The sequence below is a fragment of the Eublepharis macularius genome, chromosome 8 (genome assembly GCF_028583425.1).
Source record: "Eublepharis macularius isolate TG4126 chromosome 8, MPM_Emac_v1.0, whole genome shotgun sequence".
NCBI classification, from domain to species: Eukaryota; Metazoa; Chordata; class Lepidosauria; order Squamata; family Eublepharidae; genus Eublepharis; species Eublepharis macularius.
Genome location: NC_072797.1, coordinates 141161943 through 141185338, shown reverse-complemented (window position 1 = coordinate 141185338; position 23396 = coordinate 141161943). Strand labels below are relative to the sequence as shown.

The window sequence follows — 23396 nt, the reverse complement described above, 5'->3', positions numbered from 1 at the left end:
GTGCTTTATGGAAACTATGTTTATTATTGATGATGTTTTCCAACTTTAGAAGAACATCTACAATTGGATTAAAACTCTAGGAACTGTTTATATTTTAAAAAAAAGTTCACCAGAGTTTTGGCCAATGGGGCTGAGACTAGAGGTTACTGGTTTACGATATGACAACTCGTAAACCATCAAGATGTATGTTTTAGGTAAAGATAGTCCCCTGTGCAAGCACCGAGCATTACTGACACATGGGGGGACGTCGCATCACTACGTTTTCTTGGCAGACTTTTTTTTTTTACAGGGTGGTTTGCCATTGCCTTTCCCAGTCATCTACACTTTACCCCCAGGAAACTGGGCACTCATTTTATCAACCTCGGAAGGATGGAAGGCTGAGTCAACCTTGAGCCGGCTACCTGAACCTGGCTTCCGCTGGGATCGAACTCAGGTCGTGAGCAGAGCTTGGACTGCAGTACTGCCGCTTACACTTGGTATCCTGGCTTGAAGACAAATACAGAATCCCACGTTCACGTGTCCCACACATGCACATTTTTAAGATCCTTGATCAATGCATTGTCCTTATTGGCTTTTTCCATGTCTCTGCCTCATGTGGTTACTGGTTAATGGCAGCTTGTCTGACCAACTCCTGTGACTTACAGAGAGACTGACGGCTGTTTCAGCCTGGAGACTCACAAATCTGAACTATATAATGTATAAGCAACAATCAGCAGAACGGACAAAAGAGGACAAGGTTCTTCTCAGCACTGGAAAGCAAATGTGCTTTACAAGTTGGAATCTAGGCCTCTTAAAGAGAAAGTTAAAAGTGTGTCTTGACCAGAAAACAAGCTAGATGCCACTGTAATAAACAAGGTTTTATTCTGAAAGAAGAACAAGACAACAAATGGCTCCAAATAAAAGCTACACATACAAGTCTGAACTGCGAGATTAATAGCCAGAACAACACTGGATAGTTTTTCTGAAAATAGATGGGGAAAAGGCCTTAACAGATCTACCAAAGCTTTCCTGTGCAGATCTACAAAATTTACAAATCTACAAAAATTTTCCTGTGCCAATCAGGCCAAATGGGAGGCTGAAGTTAAATGCCCACAGTGGGGGAAAGCCATGGAAGTATTGTCACCAGTTGGTTTTCGGAAGCCAGGAAGGTTTATGAAGAACTCCATCCCAGTTTGAAACACACAGGCTTAAGCTAAATGTTTTCAAAAGAGGAGAGTTAAGTTCATTTTAAAGTCTTCCAATGAAATCAATGGGATTTTTAAGATTTTCAGTTCAGCCGGATCATGTCTATTGCAAACACCAGTGAACCCACATTAAAGCATTCAGGGTGAGACAACATAGTTGTCATTTTCAGACTCTAATAGCTCCACAATTTTGCTTTCCTTATCTTGCCTTTGCTAAGAATGCATTTCCATTTCACTTTTAGTCAACAAAAACTAAGGTAGTTCAGAACTCAAAGAGTTAATTTCCTACCAACTTCATACACAGTATAAATGAAATCTTACAAGAGTTGTTACTATTTCTAAAATTAAATTGTGTTTGCTGCACTAGTACACAATTAGTGAGCACTGCACTAACAAGCCTTACTCTGCTCATAAAAGTAATGGATATACTTTTCTCTTGGGACACCTAAATATGAAATTCAGTAGAAGTTTAAAAGCAGTATTTCTGGACCTCAAGAAAAAACAAAACAAAATCACCACAATGTACATCCTTCCATTGCATGGAAGGAAATTAAAAATTAGTCCTATGGTTTCCACAGTTTCAGTAGTCCATCTTCACTATAGGTGGCAATCAAGTTCTGGTGGGGATGGTGCGCAATCCCAATGACATCCTTCTCATGAACCTGGAAGGACAGATGGGGGGGGGGGGGGTGTGAGGGGAGGAGTTGTTAGTAGATTTTTCCTCCAGAGCATCAATCTAAGTGTTTATTAGCCTCCCCTCCAAATGAATTATTAGCAAAGGAAACTTGGAGAGTACGCAGTGTTTTCATAATCCTGCAAGTAATTCACACAAGCCTTCAGAGAGTTCAGAGTTCACATCCCTGACTCCTTGAAAGTCATGTGCCCAGTTGGTTACTGGCGGCTACAGAGCTCTGGGGAGGCTGGAACAGGATACCCCAGAGACACGGGGTGATTCAGACTGAACGAAAAAAGAAGGAAAGGGCTCGAAGGCAGGCTGCCAGAAAGAAGGGGGAGAAATGTCGGGGAAGCAGCCACAGCGGTCAGGCAAGTTTGCAGGATCCTCGGCTGCCCTTAACGTTGGCCTTCCAATGTTCCAAGCTATGTGCATACAGGAACCTGTGGGTAAACAGAAGAGGGCAAAGTCCTCGGCCACCAGCCCTGGGAACAAAGGAAGATCTTCTGAAACAGAAGTTTATGTCAGAGAAAGCAAGGGGCACACCAGGTTGCGAACACGGCAGTAAAATGTCTGCCAGCGAGCCCCTTTCTCATCTTTAGGCGAACCATGCAAACGAGCCCAGCCTCTATACTCAGGCTGCTCTTTAATCCCACTTATTTTTCCCGAGACAGTCAATACTGTTGAATAAGGGAAGGTTTAAACGGAGAGGAGTGTTACTTTGGAACACTAAAATGACACAAGGATCCAACGGTGACGAATCCGCCAGTGCAAATCTTGCCTCTGCCGCTTGCTTACAGGACAGTAAATGACACAAATAAAATCCATAATCTCATCTCGATATACCACATTTATATTCCACCCCTCCTCCAGGGAATCCAGGGTGGCACGGGTGGGTTTCTCCTTCTCCATGTTACCCTCACAAAAAACCTGTGCAGAAGACTTAACTAAATGAAAGTGAGCAGCTCAAGGTCACCCTGTAAGTTTCATGGCAGAGCAGAGACTCAAACCAGGTCTTCCTGGCCCAGTTTGACGCTCTAAACCACTACACTGTTCTGGCTTTCTCAATATGCGGGGCAGTGATACTGCTGTAGTTTATGGCAACTGTTGTGCTTATTAGTGACGTAATGCAAGCAAAGCACTATATAAAGGCTAAATATCATCATCAGGATATTTAGTGGATTAAAGCTCGAGCGACACGCAAGGGCTCAAAGCTACAGCCCCAGGGCTCTAACAGGATCTAACCTACTGTGTATTAAGCCTTAATACATCCACAAGATGGATGCTTTTGCCAGCAATTTTGCTCCAGTGCACAATTCTGCAGACTGGCTCTGAATATACCCAGCAGGAGCCAGGGTGGCACACTGGTTCGAGTGCCAGGCTAGGATCTGGGACATGCAGGTTGAATCCCCACTCTGCCCTGCCAGCTTGCTGGGTGACTTTGGGCAAGTCACACACACTCAGCCTAACTTACCTCACACGGTTGTTGTGAGGGTAATGGAATAGGGGAGAGAAATGGAAGCCAGTTGGGGCCCCCAGGGTGGAGAAAGGCAAGGTATAATTCAAGTCAATAAAAATACCCCTCATAAAAGAGCATGCACAGCTTTATACAAGCCTTCCTTCAGGAACCAGGATTTAGACAGAATGCTGCAAATGGTTGCTTCAAGAGTGTAACACGGCAACAGGGATGAGCCGACACACAACCTGAGGCCACCGCCTGCTACTCACCGTGAGAGTTCTCTCCAGCTTGCCCGTCACTGTGCTGAAACAATAGAGCACAAAGTCTTCACCCACACAGTAGATCCACTCGCCGCGGGGAGAAAGGGCACAGCAGACAAAGTCACCTCCTTCTCTCTTACCGGAGCTGAAGCTCCTCACAATCTACAGCGATAATTAAAAAAATAAAACATCAGCTGCCACCACACAGTCATTATGGGACTCTCGCTGTAAAACTGGAGGGACGGGGGCAGAAGAAGAGATGACATCCCTCAGGATGTGAAATGCAGAGGACCCGCAGTCCTCCCAGCAGCAGGCACAGTCACACGGGGGAAGTTAGAAGACGGCCAGCGGAGAGAGCAGGCTGCAGAGTCTGCTCCGCTCTGCGGCCAATCAAGCAGGGGCAAAGGGCCCAGCTCACAGCTGCACTCGGACTCGTAACGCAACCAACATAGTGGCTGAGCCCAGCATCTGGGGTCCCAGGGACCCAATTTCACCTCAAAGCCAGGAATGCACAAAGCCACTATTTTTTCAGCTCCATCGCCCGCATCCCCAGTCCCTACAGGATCGTTATGCAGATTACTGACAAACCGAAGGGTGTCCTATACAATGCTAAACAGTCTTACTTGGGGCACCTGGATACAAGAAGGAAATGCCAACGGGATAACGGGGTTTTAGGGTTGGCGGGGGGGGGGGGGGAAATGCAGAGGATTCTGAGCAGAGTTGAGTTTTGCACTGGCGCCTCCATCACTAAAGCTGCGCTTCCCCCGAAACAAAGCTAAGAATCTGACAAACATGCTGCTATCAGGAGGACCCCATGGAAAACAGAAATATGGAAAGACTAACCAAGGGGCACTATAATCATCCAATGAGAAATGGCCCGAGGTTTGTAGCTGCGTTTGGATAAAGCATTGTAAGGAAGTGCGCAGAGACAAAAATACTAGAACAACAAATGCACCTTGATTTCCCACCTGACTTGGGAAATCCACCGATCCCGACCTGATTGGCAGCTGGGCACAGCTAGCCCTACTTCCAGCAACCGCAAAAATAAATAAACAAACCACAAAAATGGTGGAATGCCAGAGTGCTGGCTATGGTTGGAAATGTTGCGCACCAATGTGTGAATTTTAACTAATGAATGGCTTACTAGCATGATTTTGAAACCCAGTCTTAGCAGCTACAGCAGCCTGATTTGAAACCAGTACCATATTTAGTCCCAATGCTTTTCATGGTGGTTGACAGTCCAGGGAAAAGAACACGGTGAAAAAATCGGCTTTAATCAGCCAACTACAGAATGCTCCCTCAAGTCTCCCAGGCATTTCAAAGTAGCTGGCCTCCAAACACATACTTGTCCCTGCATGTTCATAATGACCACCGTATTTGATCTGTTGCAAACCACAAAGTGCTCTGGGTTTTTAGGCAGCAGAACCACACTGTTCACGGTGATGTCTGTCCCAGCCGTGCTGCCAAGAGATTTGAAGGTGTTACAGCACTCCGTCGTCTTCATGTTCCAAACCTGGAGAAACAGAACGTGAGGGGGGGGGGGGTCAATAAGGGAGCGAGGCTTTGTCACTATGAAGGTTCAGTTCAGACTTCACACACAAGCTGGAAACCTGCTCACCTGCTAAGGGGGCTTCACTGCTCCCCTACCCAGAACTGAGCCGCAAAATCCAGCCAGTTCTCATTTGTGATGCTACCTGAATAGGGACATGTTAACAAAACTCGAGGCTGTTTTTTCCACAGTGCTTGCATTCTTCGCCTCACTTTAATCCTGCTCAGTAACCTCAGTTACTGGGAAAGCAGCCAAATGCAATTTACTACAGTGCCTGCAAACTATTATGTCATGGCGAGACGGATTTACTTGAAGACTTTGTGCTCATGTGCTTGTGTGCGAGTGTGTGCATGCACGTGAGTGTGTGTGTGATGTAAAAAATAGGTGTTTCCTCCACAGACTTCTGGATATAATGCGTAATTGTGTTCAAAATAAAGATGAGCTTCTAAAAGTTTTATTTAAAGTTAATCCAAAATTGGAAGACCGTATTAAAAACAAAATCCATATAGGCTATGCTATCCTAAAAAGCTACAGTGAGTTGTGAAGAAATTGTGATCAAGAAGATAAAACAGATTTAAATGGCTTTAATACCACCTGGTTAAATCACAGCATAGCCATTTGTGAAATTCATGCTACTTACAAAAGATTTCCAAGAGTTCAGTGAGAGAACATGTCAGTGAATCCAGTGAAATATGCAGCGCTCCCCTTTCAGTAACTGACGCGTACCTTGACGGTGCCATCCGAAGACGCGCTGATGATGTAATGCCCGTCCTGGGTAAAAGTTGCTTCGTTGACAAATGAAGAATGGCCACGGAATTCCTTGAGAGTCTTCCCAGATTTCAAGCCATGAATCCTGACAGAGCAGAGAAGTTGCATCAGCACAAGCCCAGCCAATTGGTAACACCGGGCAAAACAGAGAGCGCCCGTCTTACCGGATGGTCTGGTCAAAAGAGGCACTAAGAATCTGACTGCTGTCCTTCGAAAAACTCAGGCAGGTGACACCCTTGCTGTGAGCGCGTTCAAATCGCCTCAGGCACTGCCCACTCTGAATCTTCCACACCTTTGAGAGGGAAATCAAAAACAATTTGTTTCATGCACTGACTTTGGCCAATTAAAATGACCCATCATCATTATTGTCTAATCTCTTCAAACATAACATAGAAAACACGACAAATTCATGGGCTGTCAGAAGCAACTGAGAAACTGGGTCTGCTTGGAGTGCAAAGCTGTCTGTTTCTAGAGGCAGGAGTGCCCTCTCCATTTTACAGGTCTCCAGGCTTGGCAAATACACTGTTGCTGGGATATCCCCTCACCGTAAGCAGGAATCCACCCACTGCAGAAACAAGGGCCAGTGATTCTTACTCTTTTCAAGCAGAACAGGAAAACGTGGCTCAACTTTTAACTGAGAAATCGGTGTGTTTCAGCCCTCGTGTGGTTGGTAAGCGTGGCTGAAGAGACCTGGGTTAATTTTCCCGGATGCCACTTCGCCTACATTGCATACCTTGATCTTGCCGTCTTGAGCTCCGGTGGCTAACATTTCAGTGTCCCGGCTGAAACACATGCACAGCACGGCGTCATCCATCATCATAAAGTTATCCTGCGCCTGGTACTTCAAATCCTAAACAAAACAGCGGACTACATTTCAGGCAATGAAGCAGGAGAAATAAGAGAAACCAGGATAACTCATGGGCAAATGTGTATAAAAATCTTATTAAAAGCTGCTTTGTTCTACTGGTCTACACCATCTACTCCAATAGTGGATCTCTAGGGCTCTTTCTAGCCTACTACATGAGTTCCTCTTCAATGGGAGGCCTCCAGAAATTGAACTTAGGACTTGACCACTGTTTGACCACTGAGCAACATTCCCTTCTATTAAATCCAAATCAATAATGAATCCATTGAGACTAGAAATAGATGTCATGCAGCACATCTGAGATTCCCAATCCCACGTTCCCCACCTTGCTTGAATATGGAGTGGGAGACTGTAAAGAAAGTGTGATTAGGGCGGTCTCCCACTAGGGCTGTCTCCTGTTGCCAGCCCTCGGCTACCACCACCACCTGGAATGCGGGGGGGGGGGGATTTAAGTGACATCACTACGTCACTTTTGGGGAAAATCTGCAAGTGAAGCACAGTAGTTCTAGGAATTCCCAGAAACTCTATGGTTTTACTTTACATCACTTCTAGATTTTCCTAGGAGGTGACACGGTGATGTCAGTGACACTGCACAACACCCACGTCCCTGCCCTCAACCCAAAGTAGGATGAACAAACCATTCATTCATTCATTCATTCACTACTCTCCTCCTGTGATCTCTCGCCAGCCCTGGCCACGTTTCTTCCCTGTCCCAGAGCCCAGCAGAGGGAACTGTAGCTGTCAGGGCAGTATTAAACATCCTTCTGCTATATCTTAGCTGCAAATTATTACCCCAGCCTTCAGTTTGTGCAAGGCAAACGTTTCGAAATCCCACGTTTGACACACGGAGTCTGATTCTCACCTCACTCTTGAATGTTCGATATAGCATTCACAAATGTCAAATGGAAAAACTTTTTAAAAAATTCACATTTGACACTGGGCCTCACAGTTTACATATGCCCCTCCCAATTTCATTCCAATTCCAATTCAAAGGACTGCACAAACCCCAGTTCAGTTGTACTTATTTAGTAGTATTAAATGCGATCAAAGGGCTGACCAGGAACACCCCCACGTCTGGCATTACCCGTCTGCTGCCCCAACGGGCCAGTGTTGCTTTACCTTCCTGATCTTCCCAGTGGTGAAGTTCCAGACTTCAATGAATCCATCCACAGAGCCAGTGACCAGATACTGGCCATCCGGAGAAAATCGAGCGCATTCCACATGTGACTTTTGGCCAAACTATTCAAAAACAAAGATGAGGGTTTCATACAATGCAGGTTCCATATCGACAATCCTTTGGTTTGCCTTTACTAAACCCGAACAATCATCAGCCCTGTAAAGACAGCGCTTGCTGGAATTGGGCAGACCCACAAAAATGCCAATCTCCTTTCGAACAATGCAAGCCTCCACTGTGCCTGGACACAGGATGCAAAAAATTCTAACCCGAAGTTTATATGACTAGGCTTACAGTTGGCATTTTAATGGCAGCGATGAACTTTCAGAATGTCATTACATTTATGTTTGGTTTGCCAGCATGAAGCAATAGTACACAACATCAGAGACCAAGATGAAAGAACACTTACAAAGCTTGTCTGGTTTTGAATTGTAAAGTTATACTTTCTTTTCATGTTCTGATGGGTGGAGGAGTCACTTATTACTATCTGTACTCCTCCATCTGAAAGAGAAACGTTACATTCCACCCCATTCAGAGTTGTTCCATAAAGTGTTCGACATGTAAACAATCCAAAATTTCCCCTCCAGTCCAAGACCAGCTAGAAACAAGCGAGGTACAAATGCACCCGTCTGAGCAAACGCAAGTAAATTGACATGGCATTCAGATAAAGAAGTCAAAAAGAGTCCAGTAGCACCTTTAAGACTAACCAACTTTATTGTAGCATAAGCTTTCGAGAACCACAGTTCTCTTCGTCAGATGCATCTGACAAAGAGAGCTGTGATTCTCGAAAGCTTATGCTACAATAAAGTTGGTTAGTCTTAAAGGTGCTACTGGACTCTTTTTGATTTTGCTACTACAGACTAACATGGCTAACTCCTCTGCATCTATGAAGATAAAGAAGTCTGTATTATATAAAAGGCAGTAAAATGAGCACTCTCTCTCTCATGTTCCAGAACCCCCAAGGCAAGCAAAGAGGCTGTCTATATCAACCTGCCTAAAACAGATTACTTTTTGTAAATGATGGGCACATGTCAAGGATTTCAAAACACAGCAGAATACCATTAAGTGTTACTGCAGTGGTACTCGCTCCGCAGATCACCAAGAGCTGCGTTCACAATTCCCATTAATCAAGAGCCGTGTGACTACTGTATGCCCTGCTCACTGCCCCAAACTTTAACATACAACTATAACTCCTCATTTTATACTTCCCCTGAGCATGTAGCGTTGCCTCTTCCCAATACTGCTGAACTTTATCAGCCCCTGTGTGTGTCTGGAAGGGGAAGAGAGGCTCGCAAGTCCAAGTCGTAACGCTGAGCAGCGTGCGAGCTTTCAAGTTCCTCCAGAACTCTATGAGGCTGTATGTTAAAAAATAAATGCCGCTGAGTCCCCTCCAAGATTTACTCTAGTTCTGCAAGAGCAGCAGTCGTTAGAACTGGGCTTTGTATTAAGATGTTCTCCTTGCAAGGAGTTTTATGGGTCAGCATTCAACAGTGACATGCCCCAGTCTACCACCATATTCACTCAAGCTGGAAGCTGTGAAGTAGCTAAGTTTGCGGATGACACTAAACTGTTCAGGGTGGTGAGAACCAGGGAGGAGTGTGAGGCACTCCAAACGGATCTGTCGAGGCTGGGCAAGTGGGCATCAATGTGGCAAATGAGGTTCAACATGGCCAAGTGCAAAGTAATGCACATTGGGGCCAAAACCCCCAAATATAAATCCAAGAGAGAGATCTTGGAGTTGTGGTGGATAACTCACTGAAAATGTCGATACGGTGTGCGACGGCAATAAAAAAGGCCAACGCTAGGCTGGAGATTATTAGGAAGGGAATTGAAAACAAATCGGCCAGTCTCATAATGCCCCTGTATAAATCAATGGTACGGCCTCATTTGGAAGACTGTGTTCAATTCTGGTCACCACACCTCAAAAAAGAGATTATAGCACTGGAAAAAGTGCAGAAAAGGGCAATCAGAATGACTAAAGGGATGGCACACTTCCCCTATGAAGGAAGGTTAAAGCGCTTGGGGCTCTTTAACTTGGAGAAACGACGACTGAGGGGTGACATGATAGAGGTTGAGAAGATTATGCATCGGATAGAGAAGGTAGAGAAAGACGTATTTGTCTCCCTTTCTCACAAGAACTCGTGGCCACTCAATGAAATTGCTGAGCAGTTGGCTTAGAACAGATAAAAGGAAGTACTTCTTCCCCCCAAGGGTGATTAACACATGGAATTCCCTGCCTCAGGAGGTAGTGGCAGCTTCAAGCACAGACAGCTTCAAGAAGGGATTGGATCAACATATAGAGCAGAGGTCCATCCAAGGCTGTTAGCAACAAGGTATAGATGGAACTCTCTGTCTCGGGCAGTGGTGCTCTGTATGCTTGGTGTTTGGGGGGGGGCAATCAGTGGGAGGGCTTCTAGTGCCCCTTCCCCACTGGCAGACCTCCTGATGACACCTGGTTTTTTGGCCAGTGTGTGACACAGAGTATTGGACTGGATGGGCCATTGGCCTGATCCAACATGGCTTCTCTTATGTTCTTATAAACAGAATCTCTACATCTCCACAACCTTTACATAACCATCACAGGCAAGTTCTGTTGTGTTTTAAAAATAGAACTGTTAGTTTCATCTTGGGCCCACAGTAATGAAAAAAGTGTCCCAACTTCTAAAAAAATCACCCACTTTCCTGGAATGGGGGGGGGGGCAGGGTCTCATATTGGGAAAGGGTGCTCACATCTGGCTACCAAGCCACTGGCAGTGGTGGTGGAGAGTGCCCTCGAGTTGACTCACGGTGACCCCTGGTGGGGTTTTCATGGCAAGAGGTTAACAGAGGAGGTTTGCCATTGCCTGCCTCTGCAACCCTGGTCTTCTTTGGAGGTTTCCCATCCAATTACTAACCAAGGCCAACCCTGCTTAGCTTCTGAGATCAGGCTCACCTGGGCTATCCAGGTCAGGGCACTGAGTATCACTTAATTACCACAGATCCTGCCGCTGCCAAGGGAGCTTCTTCCATCAAGGGCTGGGCTTTTCCATCTGCCCACCCCCGCCCCTTGCCTGCTCCAGCCTACAAAGGCTGTTGTTGCCAGAGGTCTGCCTGCACTGCTGGTGCTGCCGCTGCCAAGGGAGCTTCTTCCATCAAGGGCTGGGCTTTTCCATCTGCCCGGCCCCGCCCCTTGCCTGCTCCAGCCTACAAAGGCTGCTGCCAGGGGACTGCTTGCACTGCCGCTGTTCGTTGTTTTTATACCAAGTATGTTAGTTACCGTAGTCTGTGTATTGTTTATGTTTGTGTTTTAACTATGATGTGAGCCACCCTGAGCCCATTCGTGGGGAGGGCGGGATATAAGTCAAATAAAATATATATTTTATTTGAGGGCGGGATATAAGTCAAATAAAATATATATATAGCAGCGACAGTGATCAGGATACTTATGTGGCCATACTGAGGACCGGCCACAATCATGTATTTGTTCCTGGATCCTGATCATTTCTAAGGCTGCTGTTATGATGCCCCTTCCTTGAATTTCCATCATTTTCAAAACAGTAAAATCCCCTACCTTTAAGGGGGGGGGGCAGTGCAGTCTGTGGTCTCAGCTGCTTTATAAGAATTAAACTTCCTTCTGATAAAATGAGTTCAAAGCACTGGAGTGACTGGCAAGCAGACTGGTAAATCCCACTGAAGAATTATAATGCAAACGTCTTAGACTGATTCCCTTTAGAGATTTCTGTTCTGTCCGGACTTACCCATCACCACCACCCTGTGTACCATTTTCCCTCCACGGGCTCAAGTTCTGGCAATGGGCCAATAGTATTCAAGAAGGCCACGCACCAGCGGTTTGGGACCAGGCCGGCACCACTATATGCATCAATGGAAGGATTATTCCTGCTCACGCCAGACAGACAAAATGACCGAACTTGGCCCACTTCTTGGAATGCAGAAAATGACTGTCCGGGAGGGACCCACCTTAATATGCCTGCTGAGCTGTGTGGGGAACTTTTCCTCTTCAACATCCTTCACAGCAGCTTTGCCCCTGAACAAGTCAATTGTCATACCAGGAGGAAGCAGACCTTGGTGCTGCTGCCATTTCAAAGCCTGAAAAATCAGAGAAGATTTCAGGATCCACTTAACCCTGCTGTATGCTTAAACTATATTCCTAAAACCTGTGGCCAAATTAACCGCATTTATTAAAAATCATCCCACTACAAAACTCTCATGCAACATGAAGGAGCTTTTACTAAAGCAAAGTTTATATATTTGAATCTGTCCATTTCAACAGTTTAAGAAATAGGTATTTTATTTTCAATGTCACATAGTGCAGATCTAGGGGAAAATACCTGTCCTAGCAATGCCATAAGACGAGACGGAGGCACAACGCTGACTTCACCAGCCAACGCCTGGGCAATCGCCGCTCTTCGTTTCTCCTTGCTGCTCCCATCTGGGTATGCCTAGTATAGAACAACATGAGGGCTAGAAACTTTCTTACTAGAAAACCATCAATGTCCCCAAGACACCTACATAAATATACTACATTTAATCAGGATTATCAGCTACTACATGGATGCAAACATAAAACTAACTACTAATCCATATTTGAGACAGCATAGATTTCTTCAACCAATAAATATCCAAGTTTAAATCTTCGGGAATTGAAGAAACTTGTCAGAAGCAAGCAGACTAAAAATCCTAATGTTCTCAGGGAAACACACTTAGCAGAATCATTCAAATGTATCAGTTCCGGCCTAGTTCTACTATAACACTGGAATGAGGAGTCAGTCACAGGGCCAAGGACAATCTACTCCCTCACAAATCAGCACTGCTGTTGTTAAGGGTGCATTCCTAAACTTAACTTTGAAACCTGAGGTTTAATCAGCGCACTTCAAGTACATTCATGTTGAGCTGGCTGAGCAACACTTGCATGCCATACTAAAGCAAAGAATCTGAGTCCAGTGGCTCCTAAGAGACCAACAACATTTTCAGGGTATAAGCTTTCAAAGCTCCCTTCTTCAGATATCAAGAAGGGAACTCTGACTCTTGAAAGCTTATACCCTGAAAATCTTGTTGGTCTCTAAGGAGTCACTGGACTCAAATCCAGTTGTTCTATTGCAGACTAACATGTCTACCCACCCAAAACAATAATAAACCAAAGCTATGCAACAGGGAAAGAATGCATGGTTCTGCCGTATTAACTCAACCACCCACTCTGGTTGCAAAAAAATATACAAACCACACTCAGAATATCCCAAACAGCTATAAATAAAAAAGGATGACTTAATACTTGTATAGCTTTTCAGAGACAGATGCAAGTTGTCTGTCTTTTAGGAAAAGGAAAGGTGAGAGACAAATGCAATCCTGAGCAGAGTTACTCCAGTCTAAACCCCCTGATTTCAATACTTAGGATCACACTGTGAATTACATACTTTCACACCCAATGGGCAAGGGATTTAGAAGGGTATAACTCTGCTTAAGAATGGATTGAAAGGGGGAAATTGTTTTACCCCAAGGTTTCATATGGGGAGTATGCACTGGATTAGATGACAACTGATGCTTCCAAAGCTGTCTATTTATGGGAAATTCAGACTGTGACATTTCAAGCAACACATATGTAATGTTTTGCATATAATGTACATAATTTGGATTTTACTTCTGCTTGCTAATGTTTTTAAAAATTGTTGCTTTAAGTTTAAAAGTAGGCCTCTGAGGAAATGAGGAGGGTGGCTAGATGAGTGACCGGAGGATGATCTGGTCGGACGGTAGCTGCATCCTAGTGGGCAGACTTTTCTAGTCAGAAAGCTGAGAGAAGAGGCATTCAAGTCAGTCTAGACTAGATCAGACAAACTGCGTGCAAGTATGAGAGCCTAATTCTATCGAAGTCAGGCAAACTGGGTGGTGCCTGGGACAGTTTGTGTGTATCTGAGAGAGATATTGATCTACCTAGGTCAGGCAAGCGGTGTGGAAAGGCCGGAGTGAATCTACATCTGTGTAGATGAGAATTTAATCAGTCATGAAGTTAAACTGGAGGTATAAGGCAAAAGCCTTTAGTGGCAGCAAAAAACTTTGAGAGAGTCAGGGAAGCAGCAATATATAGGTCACCCAAACAAAAAAAAAATTGGGTGTTCAAGGTTAAAGTAGAAAACACCTGAAGCTCTGGGTGAAACACAAGGTGTTGATTCGGACTAGGGCCCTTTTGAGGGAAAAGCTTAAGGAGAAACTAAAAGTCCAAAGGCAAGGGAGTAAGGTTTAACAACCAAGCAAATCATTACAGTGTATTAAACAGCAATTAAAATATTATTAAAATATTAAAGGCAAGAAAGGAACAACTTGAAAAGAAAAACAAAAACTTGTACAGAAAACAAGAAGGTAGAAGCATTTCTTTCTGCAGATTACATCCTCTATTGACAGAAACACTTGTAAATGTAGTCTCTGGCCCAGCACTACGTAAAGGCATTGAAGGAGCAAGGCAGGCTGAATGGATTCAGCATGAAGGAGCAGGCTTGCCAGCCAATCAGATGTAAACAAATATATATATTCAGTTCCTATAGGTATACCTCACGTGGATCAAAGTAGGACCTAGCCAAAAGATTCTCCAGGTGAATGTACCGCTCTGGCTGGGTCTGCTTTAACATGATCATGGGGTCCGTCTGTCTCAGGAGGGACCTGGCAGCACCCAGTTCGCGAAGCTCTATCAACTCCAAAACAACCTGAAAAAGAAGAGCTCAGGTGGTCACAACATCCTCCAAATACCAGAGCAGCTTTTCCGGGAACAGGACTCCGAGTGGGATACACTGCTCAAGCAGCTTCCGATCCAGAAGCCACACAGCTTTTTAGAGTTGGGCATCATCACCAATATCGTCAAGACACACAACGTCACAGAAGCCTACGATGTTCCTTAATGCCACAGCCAAGTGGCGATGGGTGAACAAGCTGAAACTGAATCCTGACTAGATGGAAGAAAGTCTGGTCAGAAGGGCTGCCACCTTAGGTGGGATTTTGTTTTCCTCTACAAATGAAGGGCAGCGTAAAAGCCTTGTCAGGTCTTGCGCTTTTTCATACCTCTCTCTGTATAGGAATCTGCATGGCAAATCCACCCTTTTGAACAGTACACGTCCGTCTGCATCAACATACAGGCCACAATGAAGGCTCCCACCCCTTCTAAATCTTCCAGAGAGGCTGTAAAACTGAGTTTTTAGGATAACATTTGTGCCTGGGACTAAGAGCACTGGGAAACTAAAAGAGGTATGTTTAGAGTTGGAGAGATATCTTTTTAAAAATAAAACTGATATATTGTTAAGAAATTTACTTGTATTGTCTTAATTATCTTATTGTTCCTTTTTATTTATAAGGTGTTACCTGCACTAGGTCCTGACTGTGTTGATAAGAAAGGCAGGGTTAGGAATATTTTAAGACTCAATAAGGTTGTATGCCAGCAATCTGCAAATTCAATGTGTGTGCTACAACACAAAGCAAGCATACTACAACAGACGCAAAGCTGGTCTAATGCTACACAAAATGAGAGAGTAGAATTCTGGACTGTACCACTATAGACTGCAGGAGGGGGAGGAGTCCTATTTTTGAATGTTCTCCCCTGTATAAAGGTCTAGACCCTTCCAGATTTTCTAAGGGCAAAAGAGGGTGGAGAGCTCTCTGCCGACCAACAAGGCTTCCAGGGCATAAGCTGTTGAGGGCCGAAGTTCTCTTCATAAGGCGTATGCCCTGGAAACCTTGCTGATCTTTAAGGTGCGACTGGACTCGAATCTTGCTCTTCTAGAGGTGCTGACAGAATTCAACCCAACATTTCTGGTGGGTAGCAAAGTAATACATCAGATAAACGTCAATGTTTAGGCCCTCCTCCCAAGAATTATTTATGAGAGAAAGGAGCATTCATCTGTGCGGCTCACACCATCAGTTGCAGTCTGATACATTCTCCGTAACATGCGGATCGCTTATGAGGCTGCAATTTCCAGTGAGCAACTCGCAGAGCAAATATGCAGCAACACTACAGAGGAGCAGCAATTCTTCTTTTTTTTTGGTCCTTGGGAATAACAAAGGTATGACTCAAGGCAGAATGTTATTACTCGAAGATGTGCACCTGCTCATACAGATCGATGAGTGTCTTGTCTGGCAGCTTCAAGGACTGTATGGCCTGCAGGACTGTATCCCAGTGGCCGCTGTTGATGTCTGCCACAAAGCTCTCGATGCTGTCCACAGTGTTTAGTGACACCGTGGTTTCTTCCTGCAGGGTGGCCAACGCCCGATGCAAGCTGTTCTCCTTCAAATACTGCATAATCAGACGGATGACGCTTTGAGGGAAAAAATGGGGAAACAGTGGAAAAAATTAATTGTGCGCAGTTCGTTTTTCTCTCTGTGTACGTCAGAGATGGCATTCCCCATCTCTGACAGATCCTGAGTACTCCAGAGAAAAGAAGGGCAGCAGTAATGGTACAATGATAGGAGCTAGAGTCTCCTGTCATCTCTTTAAAAGGGCTGCCACAAAAACTGAGGATAAAACTTTTCCTGTTTAACCTTAAACAGGGCTTTTTTTCAGCTGGCACCTGGTGGAACGGAGTTCCGGCACCTCTTGAAAATGGTCACATGGCCGGTGGCCCCGCCCCCTGATCTCCAGACAGAGGGGGAGTTGAGATTGCCCTCCGTTCCACCACGTTCCAGCTAACTCAAAGTGATGTCATTGTGCGGTCCTGAATTACACCACCTCTTTTCCTAGAAAAAAAGCCCTGACCTTAAGCATGCTAGCTTATGATCAAGTTAAAAAACTACCAAAAACAGTCACATGTCTGCTCACCCCTGGAAATTATACATCTGATACTACATACTATGTATGTGCAATACAGGCCCTAAAGAATCTAATAAAATTGGACCAAATTGGACCAATATTTCCAAAATATAGAACTGAGCCAAGTAACTGTTAGGGGAGATTTTAAAATAGTCCTCTGCTTCCAATTTGTAATTCCCCTACCACCACTAACCCATATATATATTTCAAGACACCAAACACAGTGATTACAGAGGAAAATGGATTTATTTCTTACATGGAATAACCCTGGACACTGCCTCCATTAGGGGGAGACATGTGTAAAGACCAGTAGCATTGGAGGGCCTTATATACCATTCAGTACTGGTTGTTTATAGAATAACTGCTATTTTTTTATAGAATAAAAGATGAGAGGTTAGGATGAAACCTTGTCAAAATGATGCATACACCTTGTCAAATGACGCAGAATGACGCATTTTTCCAGAGAACATGACATTTGACAAATTTGAATAATAAATGAATTATACAAACAATTGAAAACCTGGAGCCATAAGTGTGATTTTTCTTGGGAAAAGAATACAAATCAAGGTTTAATTTTATTTTAAAAAATTAGAATAACCAAAACAACGAACTATTTATACATTGCTCCAGTGATCTGTCTCCACCAGAGGAGACACATGCAACAAGCAGGATATCTCAGGAGGAGGAATGTGACACTTAGAGCAAGGCTTTATTACTTGTTTACAGATTTCTGTGTACCGGTAGCTAGAATGTATGCTCAGAACAAGATTCTATGAAATGGGCCTAAAAATTCCCTAACGGTAACCAATATGTTACCCCAATTTTCCCCATCCCTTTATTAATCAACTCATCCATTCTGACACAAAAAATGCCACCTGAAAGATGCAATTGTTATTTCTGACACCCACCCTGTGAAAGATAAGCAAACCTATTTAATACCACATGCAGAATTACTCCAGTCTAAGCCCATTTCAATGGCCACAGACTGGAATTCCTCTACAGAACTGTAAATGTGACAATTTTAACTTTACTAGGTAGTAGCAGGCAAGCTCATCTCTCTGAGCCTCAAGCCACACACACAGTATGAGAACAAGAACGCTACCTCACACAAGTCCGTTAATAAAGGCTGCTCAAGTAAGACAGACAATAACAGCCCTAACTCAACACACCCCTTCCTGAAACAAGCGAGGAGTCTCTTGCTGCCTCCTGCCCAAATCTCTCTCCACGGGCGGGAAGCCCTTCAGATGCTCTCAACCCTTCCAAACTGTACGTTTTGGCTCCCCCCCTCCCCCATCTACACAAGCCACATCCAACACCAGCCGCCTCGAACCCTCAGAAGGGGCTGCAGGTGCTAACAAAATGCTACGCAACCGGCTCGGGTTATTCGTGTGGCCAGCCCGGGCGGCAGAGGGGCACCCGGACTCGAATCCCTCCCTTCAGCTTGCCGGGTGTCATCGTGCCCGCCATCCCGCCACACTGGGTAGCTGCGCGCCTAAAATGGCAAAGGGGGGAGCCGCGCACGAGGCCCAGAGCCCCTTGCAGGAGGCGCGGCGAGGGGATCAAAGCGCGCTCGGCCCCGCGGAGAACACGGGCGGGCAGGCCGAGCGCGGCTCTGCAGGCGGACTCCACTGAGACGCCTCCAAGGGGTCGCGAGGGAGGGGGGGGAGAGAAAGCAGGCCCCGTTCGAGGCCATGCCGCAGGAAGGACGCCAGAGGCTGGGCCGCCGGACTCAGCACGGAGACGGGGATGGGGAGGGCCTCTGAGGCCGCAAGAAGCGCGGCCGGGCGCGGGAAAGCCAGACCGCATCGCTCCGGGCCCGGCCGCCTTCGCTCAGCTCCACCCTGTCCGCCCCGCCCGGCACACTCACTCCGAGGACTCGATTTCGATCGACATGATGAACGGGTCGCCGCCGCCTCACGAGCCCCCAGGCACAACAAACCGCCACTTCCGCCCTGGCGCACATCCGCTTCCAGGTCAACTCGGGGCGGCGTGGGTCACGTGACAAAACTCGTCCCCTCTGGCCGTTAACGTCGTTTCCTAGGCAACCGGAAGATCGCCCCTCCCCTAGCCGCAACTAATGAGGACAGGCTCTATGCTGACGTCATCCCGCCCTTGCGGCAGGAGGCTCCGCCTTCCCCTGGCTCATGCTCTATCTGGGAATAGGGCGGGGTTTGTCCGCCTCTGTCCAGTTAAGAGTCGCCTCAGGATCGCAGTCGCTGAACGACGGAAGCCCGGAGGGGTTTGGCCTCTTTCCTGTAGCGGGCGCAGGGGCCGCCTGGCGCCGGTGACGAGGGGCGGTCCGTTCCCCGTGGCCGCCGATGGGCTTCCCGCCCGCGACTCTGCCTGGTCCCCGTTTAAAGCCGGCTGTGATCACTGCGGCCGCGGGCCACGCATTCCACAATGTAATTACTCACCTAGTAAAGATCCAGAGGAGTTAGCCGTGTTAGTCTGTAGTAGCAAAATCAAAAAGAGTCCAGTAGCACCTTTAAGACTAACCAATTTTATTTTATTGTAGCATAAGCTTTCGAGAATCAAGTTCTCTTCATCAGATGCCTGATCCGAACTGTTCGGATCAGGCATCTGATGAAGAGAACTTGATTCTCGAAAGCTTATGCTACAATAAAATAAAATTGGTTAGTCTTAAAGGTGCTACTGGACTCTTTTTGATTCACCTAGTAAAGCAGTCGTTCGTTTTCTCATTCATTTCATGAATCTAATATTTTATTATTATTTAATCTGTAGTCTGCTCTCCCTGTGCAGGAGCTCAGAGTGGATTAACAACATAAACTGCGCAAATATCGGATGGGGGACACACTTCTGGGCAGTAGTATAAGTGAAAGGGATCTTGGGGTAAGAGTGGATTGTAAACTAAATATGAGCAGTCAGTGTGATGCGGTGACAAAAAAGGCCAATTCAATCCTGAGTTGTATCAAAGGGGCCATAGCATCGAAATCGCAGGAGGTCATAGCCCCTCTCTATACTGCCTTGGTCAGGCCACACCTGGAGTATTGTGTGTAGTTCTGAAGGCCTCACTTCAAAAAGGATGTGGACAAAATCGAGAGGGTGCAGAGGAGAGTGACGAGGATGATCAGGGGGGTCTGGAGACTGAGCCCTACAAGGAAAGGCTGAGGGCCTTGGGAATGTTTAGTTTGGAGAAGAGGAGGTTGAGGGGGGACATGATTGCTCTCTTTAAATATTTGAAAGGCTGTCATTTGGAGGAGGGCAAGGAGCTGTTCCAGTTGGCTGCAGAGGGTGGGACCCAAAGCAATGGGCTAAAACTACATGCACAAAGGTACCAGCTGGATATTAGGAAAAACTTCTTCATGGTCATAGTAGTTCAAAAGTGGAATCAGCTGCCTAGGGAGGTGGTGGTGAGCTACCTCTCACTGGCAGTTTTCAAGAAGAGGCTGGAGGAATACTTGTCAGAGATACTTTAGGCTGATCCTGCACTGGGCAGGGGGTTGGACTAGACCGTCTGTATGGCCCCTTCCAACTCTATGATTCTATGAAATACATAAAAACAATTAAAACTCTGGTAGCAGTCATATAAATACAGCAATAAAAAAATACTGAGGCAGCCCACCCGGCACACTGCATCTAACATCCTTCAGATCCCTGGGGCAGGGTGGCCGAGATTTAATAAATACAGGTCGGGGCACATAAACTGGCAGGGGCTGGTTGGATGAGTTCGCTGGCCTCAATCCCCATATGCAGGGAGTGTTAGCAGTCTCTCCACTCCCCATCTTTCCCCCGTGGATGTTTTAATCCCCTCCTCACAAGGCTGTTATGGGGATAAAATGGACGAAAGAGAACCCCGTAACACACTGAGTTCCTTGAAGGAAGAACAGGATAAAGAAATTTGATTTAATTTCTGACTCAGGAAAGCTTCTGGAATTTTTTTTTTTGGCTTTTAAGAAGGCAGTGGACTCTCCTGAATTAGTGTAGTCCCGGTACTTAACCTGATATATAGTTCAAGTTTGCCTAAAAATCCCCTCTTGCATTCTGTTACCTTTCCCTGTCTTTGTGGGCACAAAAGTCTTGCTTTTGCTTTTTGTAGTTTGGCCTGGGCCCAAAGTGTAGTTTCAGGACTTGATGAAAATGCATCATGCCCCCTTTTCCCATCAACCCACCCCCCACCCCCCCGCTTGTTCTAGCAGCAAGGCCAGCAGGTGTATTTAATCAGAGATGGCTAGTCGGCTTAGTCTGCAGCAGGCAAATGGTGGTGCAGCACTATGCTGGAGATGTGCGCTCCCCACCCTCGGCAAACAGGCAAAGACTGCCAGCTCTGACCAGTCTACCCTATGACCCTTCTCCAGCAGACATTATTCCATTAAATGCAAGGCAGCCTTCAGGGTAACAGCAGGGGTTGTCTCCAACCGGGAAGCCGTAGCCCGCCGCTGCCAGTTTGGCCTACACTTTGGGCCCAGGCAAAACATTTGAGACATCCGGGACTGTATATGGAATGGACAAGATTTGTTGCTTTTTTACAGCATTATTTTCTACTTTGTAATTCCATTTTTTTTTTTACAATGCTTATTACTTGCCATGCTTGATATTTTTTTTGCATGGTTTGTATTTTTGTGGTCCTAGGCATATTTTGTGGCTTGGTGCCTGATGCTCTTTAAGAGAGCTACAAATAAAGTAAATAAATAAATGAGCCACCGGGCTTACATGAATCCAGTTTGGACAGGACTGTGTTGCCTGAGCAGTACGGGCAGCTTTTTTCTATTGGGAATCTCCACATTCTTGAACAAACTGCTTGGCAATGGATGGACTAATGAGCTCATTATTGGCCATTTGCATATCTCCTAAAGAGAAAGAGGCTCTATGCCTGCGATTTGTCACTGTTCATTTTGAACGCTGACTTAAAGAGTAGTGAAGAAATGTTAGGATTCTGAATCCACACCGTAACTTTTTAGGTGTTCAGTGCAGTGCAGAAAGCTGTTAGAAAAATTCTCTCTGAGATGGTTTTATATCTGAGATGGCCTGTTCACACCTGCAAGTCATCAGTGTGGTGTCAGAGTCAGACTGGGAGCTGGGAAATCCAGGTACAAATCCCCAAATTATCATGGTTCTCACCAGGCCTGTCACACTATCTTGCCCCAACCTACCTCACAGACTTGGTCTGAGGATAACATGGGAAAACTTGAATGCCTCCCCCATACCGATCCTTGGAGGAAGAGGTGGATCAACAACACATATTAGGAAGACAGAGAAACCACTCAGTGTATCAATGTTGTCAGTCATCATCCATCTACCTGAATCCATCTCATTCTGCAATGTATACCTCTAACCTGATACGCACCTAGCAGGGAAGAAAGTGCTCATCTTGGAACTTGCTCCTTATTCTTGGCTCTTTCTGCCTCTGATCATTTCCCAGTTGAAAACAGGGCTTGCGTCTTCTCCCTTCCTGAGCCTGACTTCAGCCTGAACAGGAGAAGTGAAGCGGCTACATTTTTTTCCTGGAATGTAATGGAGCTAAAGTGATGTAGAAGGTTTTACCCACCTGTAAAAGGCACCAGAGTCTACTCCAGGCAGGAAGAAAAAATGGCACCACACTAGTTGTACTTTATGGCATTGTATTTGATACAAAAGGATGAAGCAAGCAGTGGATTAGGAGAAAATATCATCTAGATTCTGGTGTTACCCAAAATGGGGGGGGGTCTCCTTGCGAATTGGGGGAATTAACATACAAGGAGAAGCAGTGAAGGAGGGGTAACTAGCAGGACCTCCACCAATATATACCAGGATCATTCCCTTAGAGAACTCTCTGAAGGAACCAGGTGGGTGTTCAACAGTCATGGTTTTATTATGGGGCAGCAAAAGAAAACACACAGGAAAACACACACAGCATACGTATGTAGCTAACTAGAAAATAAGGAGAAAGAGGGAGAGAGATTCAGGGTCGGTTGATATTTACCAGTCTAGGAGACAGAGGACATCCACAGAGAGTAGCAGCTGAGTGAGCAAGAAGAGGGAGAAGGCTCAGGCAGGCATCTGAGAGCCAAGCTACAAGTGACGCCTGACACAGGTTGGACACTTGTCAGCTTCCCTCAAGTTTTGATGGGAAATGTAGGCGTCCTGGTTTTACAGCTTGGCTCTCCGTTACAGCTGCAAGGCCAGGAGGCCTACATTTCCCATCAAAACTTGAGGGAAGCTGACAAGTGTCCAACCTGTGTCAGGCGTCACTTGTAGCTTGGCTCTGAGGGTGTGCAGAATAAACACTGGCCGTTTTCACGCTGCTTACTGGCCACGACAGCATCTTCCTGGTGGCAGTTTTTGCGTGAAATCGCGCCAGGAAGACGCTGTTGTTCCAGGAGCTTGGTGCGATGTTCCATGGCCGGTAAGCAGTGTGAAAACAGCCCCCCCCCCCTCTGAGCAGGGCAGTTCAATTATACTGGGGAATGTACCCAGGGACAAGATCACATCTTCTGCCCCAAAACAATAGCTTAATGCTGTCTCCGGAAGTGCCACAAGAAATGGGGAAGGTTTGATTATACCTTCTTGGGTGTAACTATAGGTAAGAAAAGTGATTGATGACCTGTGATTAGCAGAAGGGAAGGGTTATTAGGTCCCTGATTAATTCTGATTAGGAAAGAGGGAGGGGGAAGATCGGCAGTGTGTGGGTGAGATTAACGCAGGAAGACCTTTTGTTGTTACATTTATACACATCTCCGGGGCG

The 23396-nt window shown here is 45.8% G+C and overlaps 1 protein-coding gene across 1 annotated transcript; it reads right to left on the bottom strand.

The window, feature by feature from the left end:
• Window positions 1-842: 842 nt before the first annotated feature.
• SMU1 (SMU1 DNA replication regulator and spliceosomal factor) lies at window positions 843-18686 on the bottom strand. The gene is made up of 12 exons (XM_054987118.1): window positions 18582-18686; window positions 16013-16223; window positions 14472-14624; window positions 12261-12371; window positions 11890-12018; window positions 7878-7997; window positions 6627-6743; window positions 6058-6185; window positions 5852-5978; window positions 4922-5089; window positions 3586-3738; window positions 843-1846 (listed from the first exon to the last, which is right to left on the bottom strand). The coding sequence occupies exons 1-12, from the start codon at window positions 18605-18607 to the stop codon at window positions 1748-1750; spliced, it is 1542 nt and encodes a 513-aa protein (XP_054843093.1). The 5' UTR covers window positions 18608-18686; the 3' UTR covers window positions 843-1747.
• Window positions 18687-23396: the final 4710 nt, after the last annotated feature.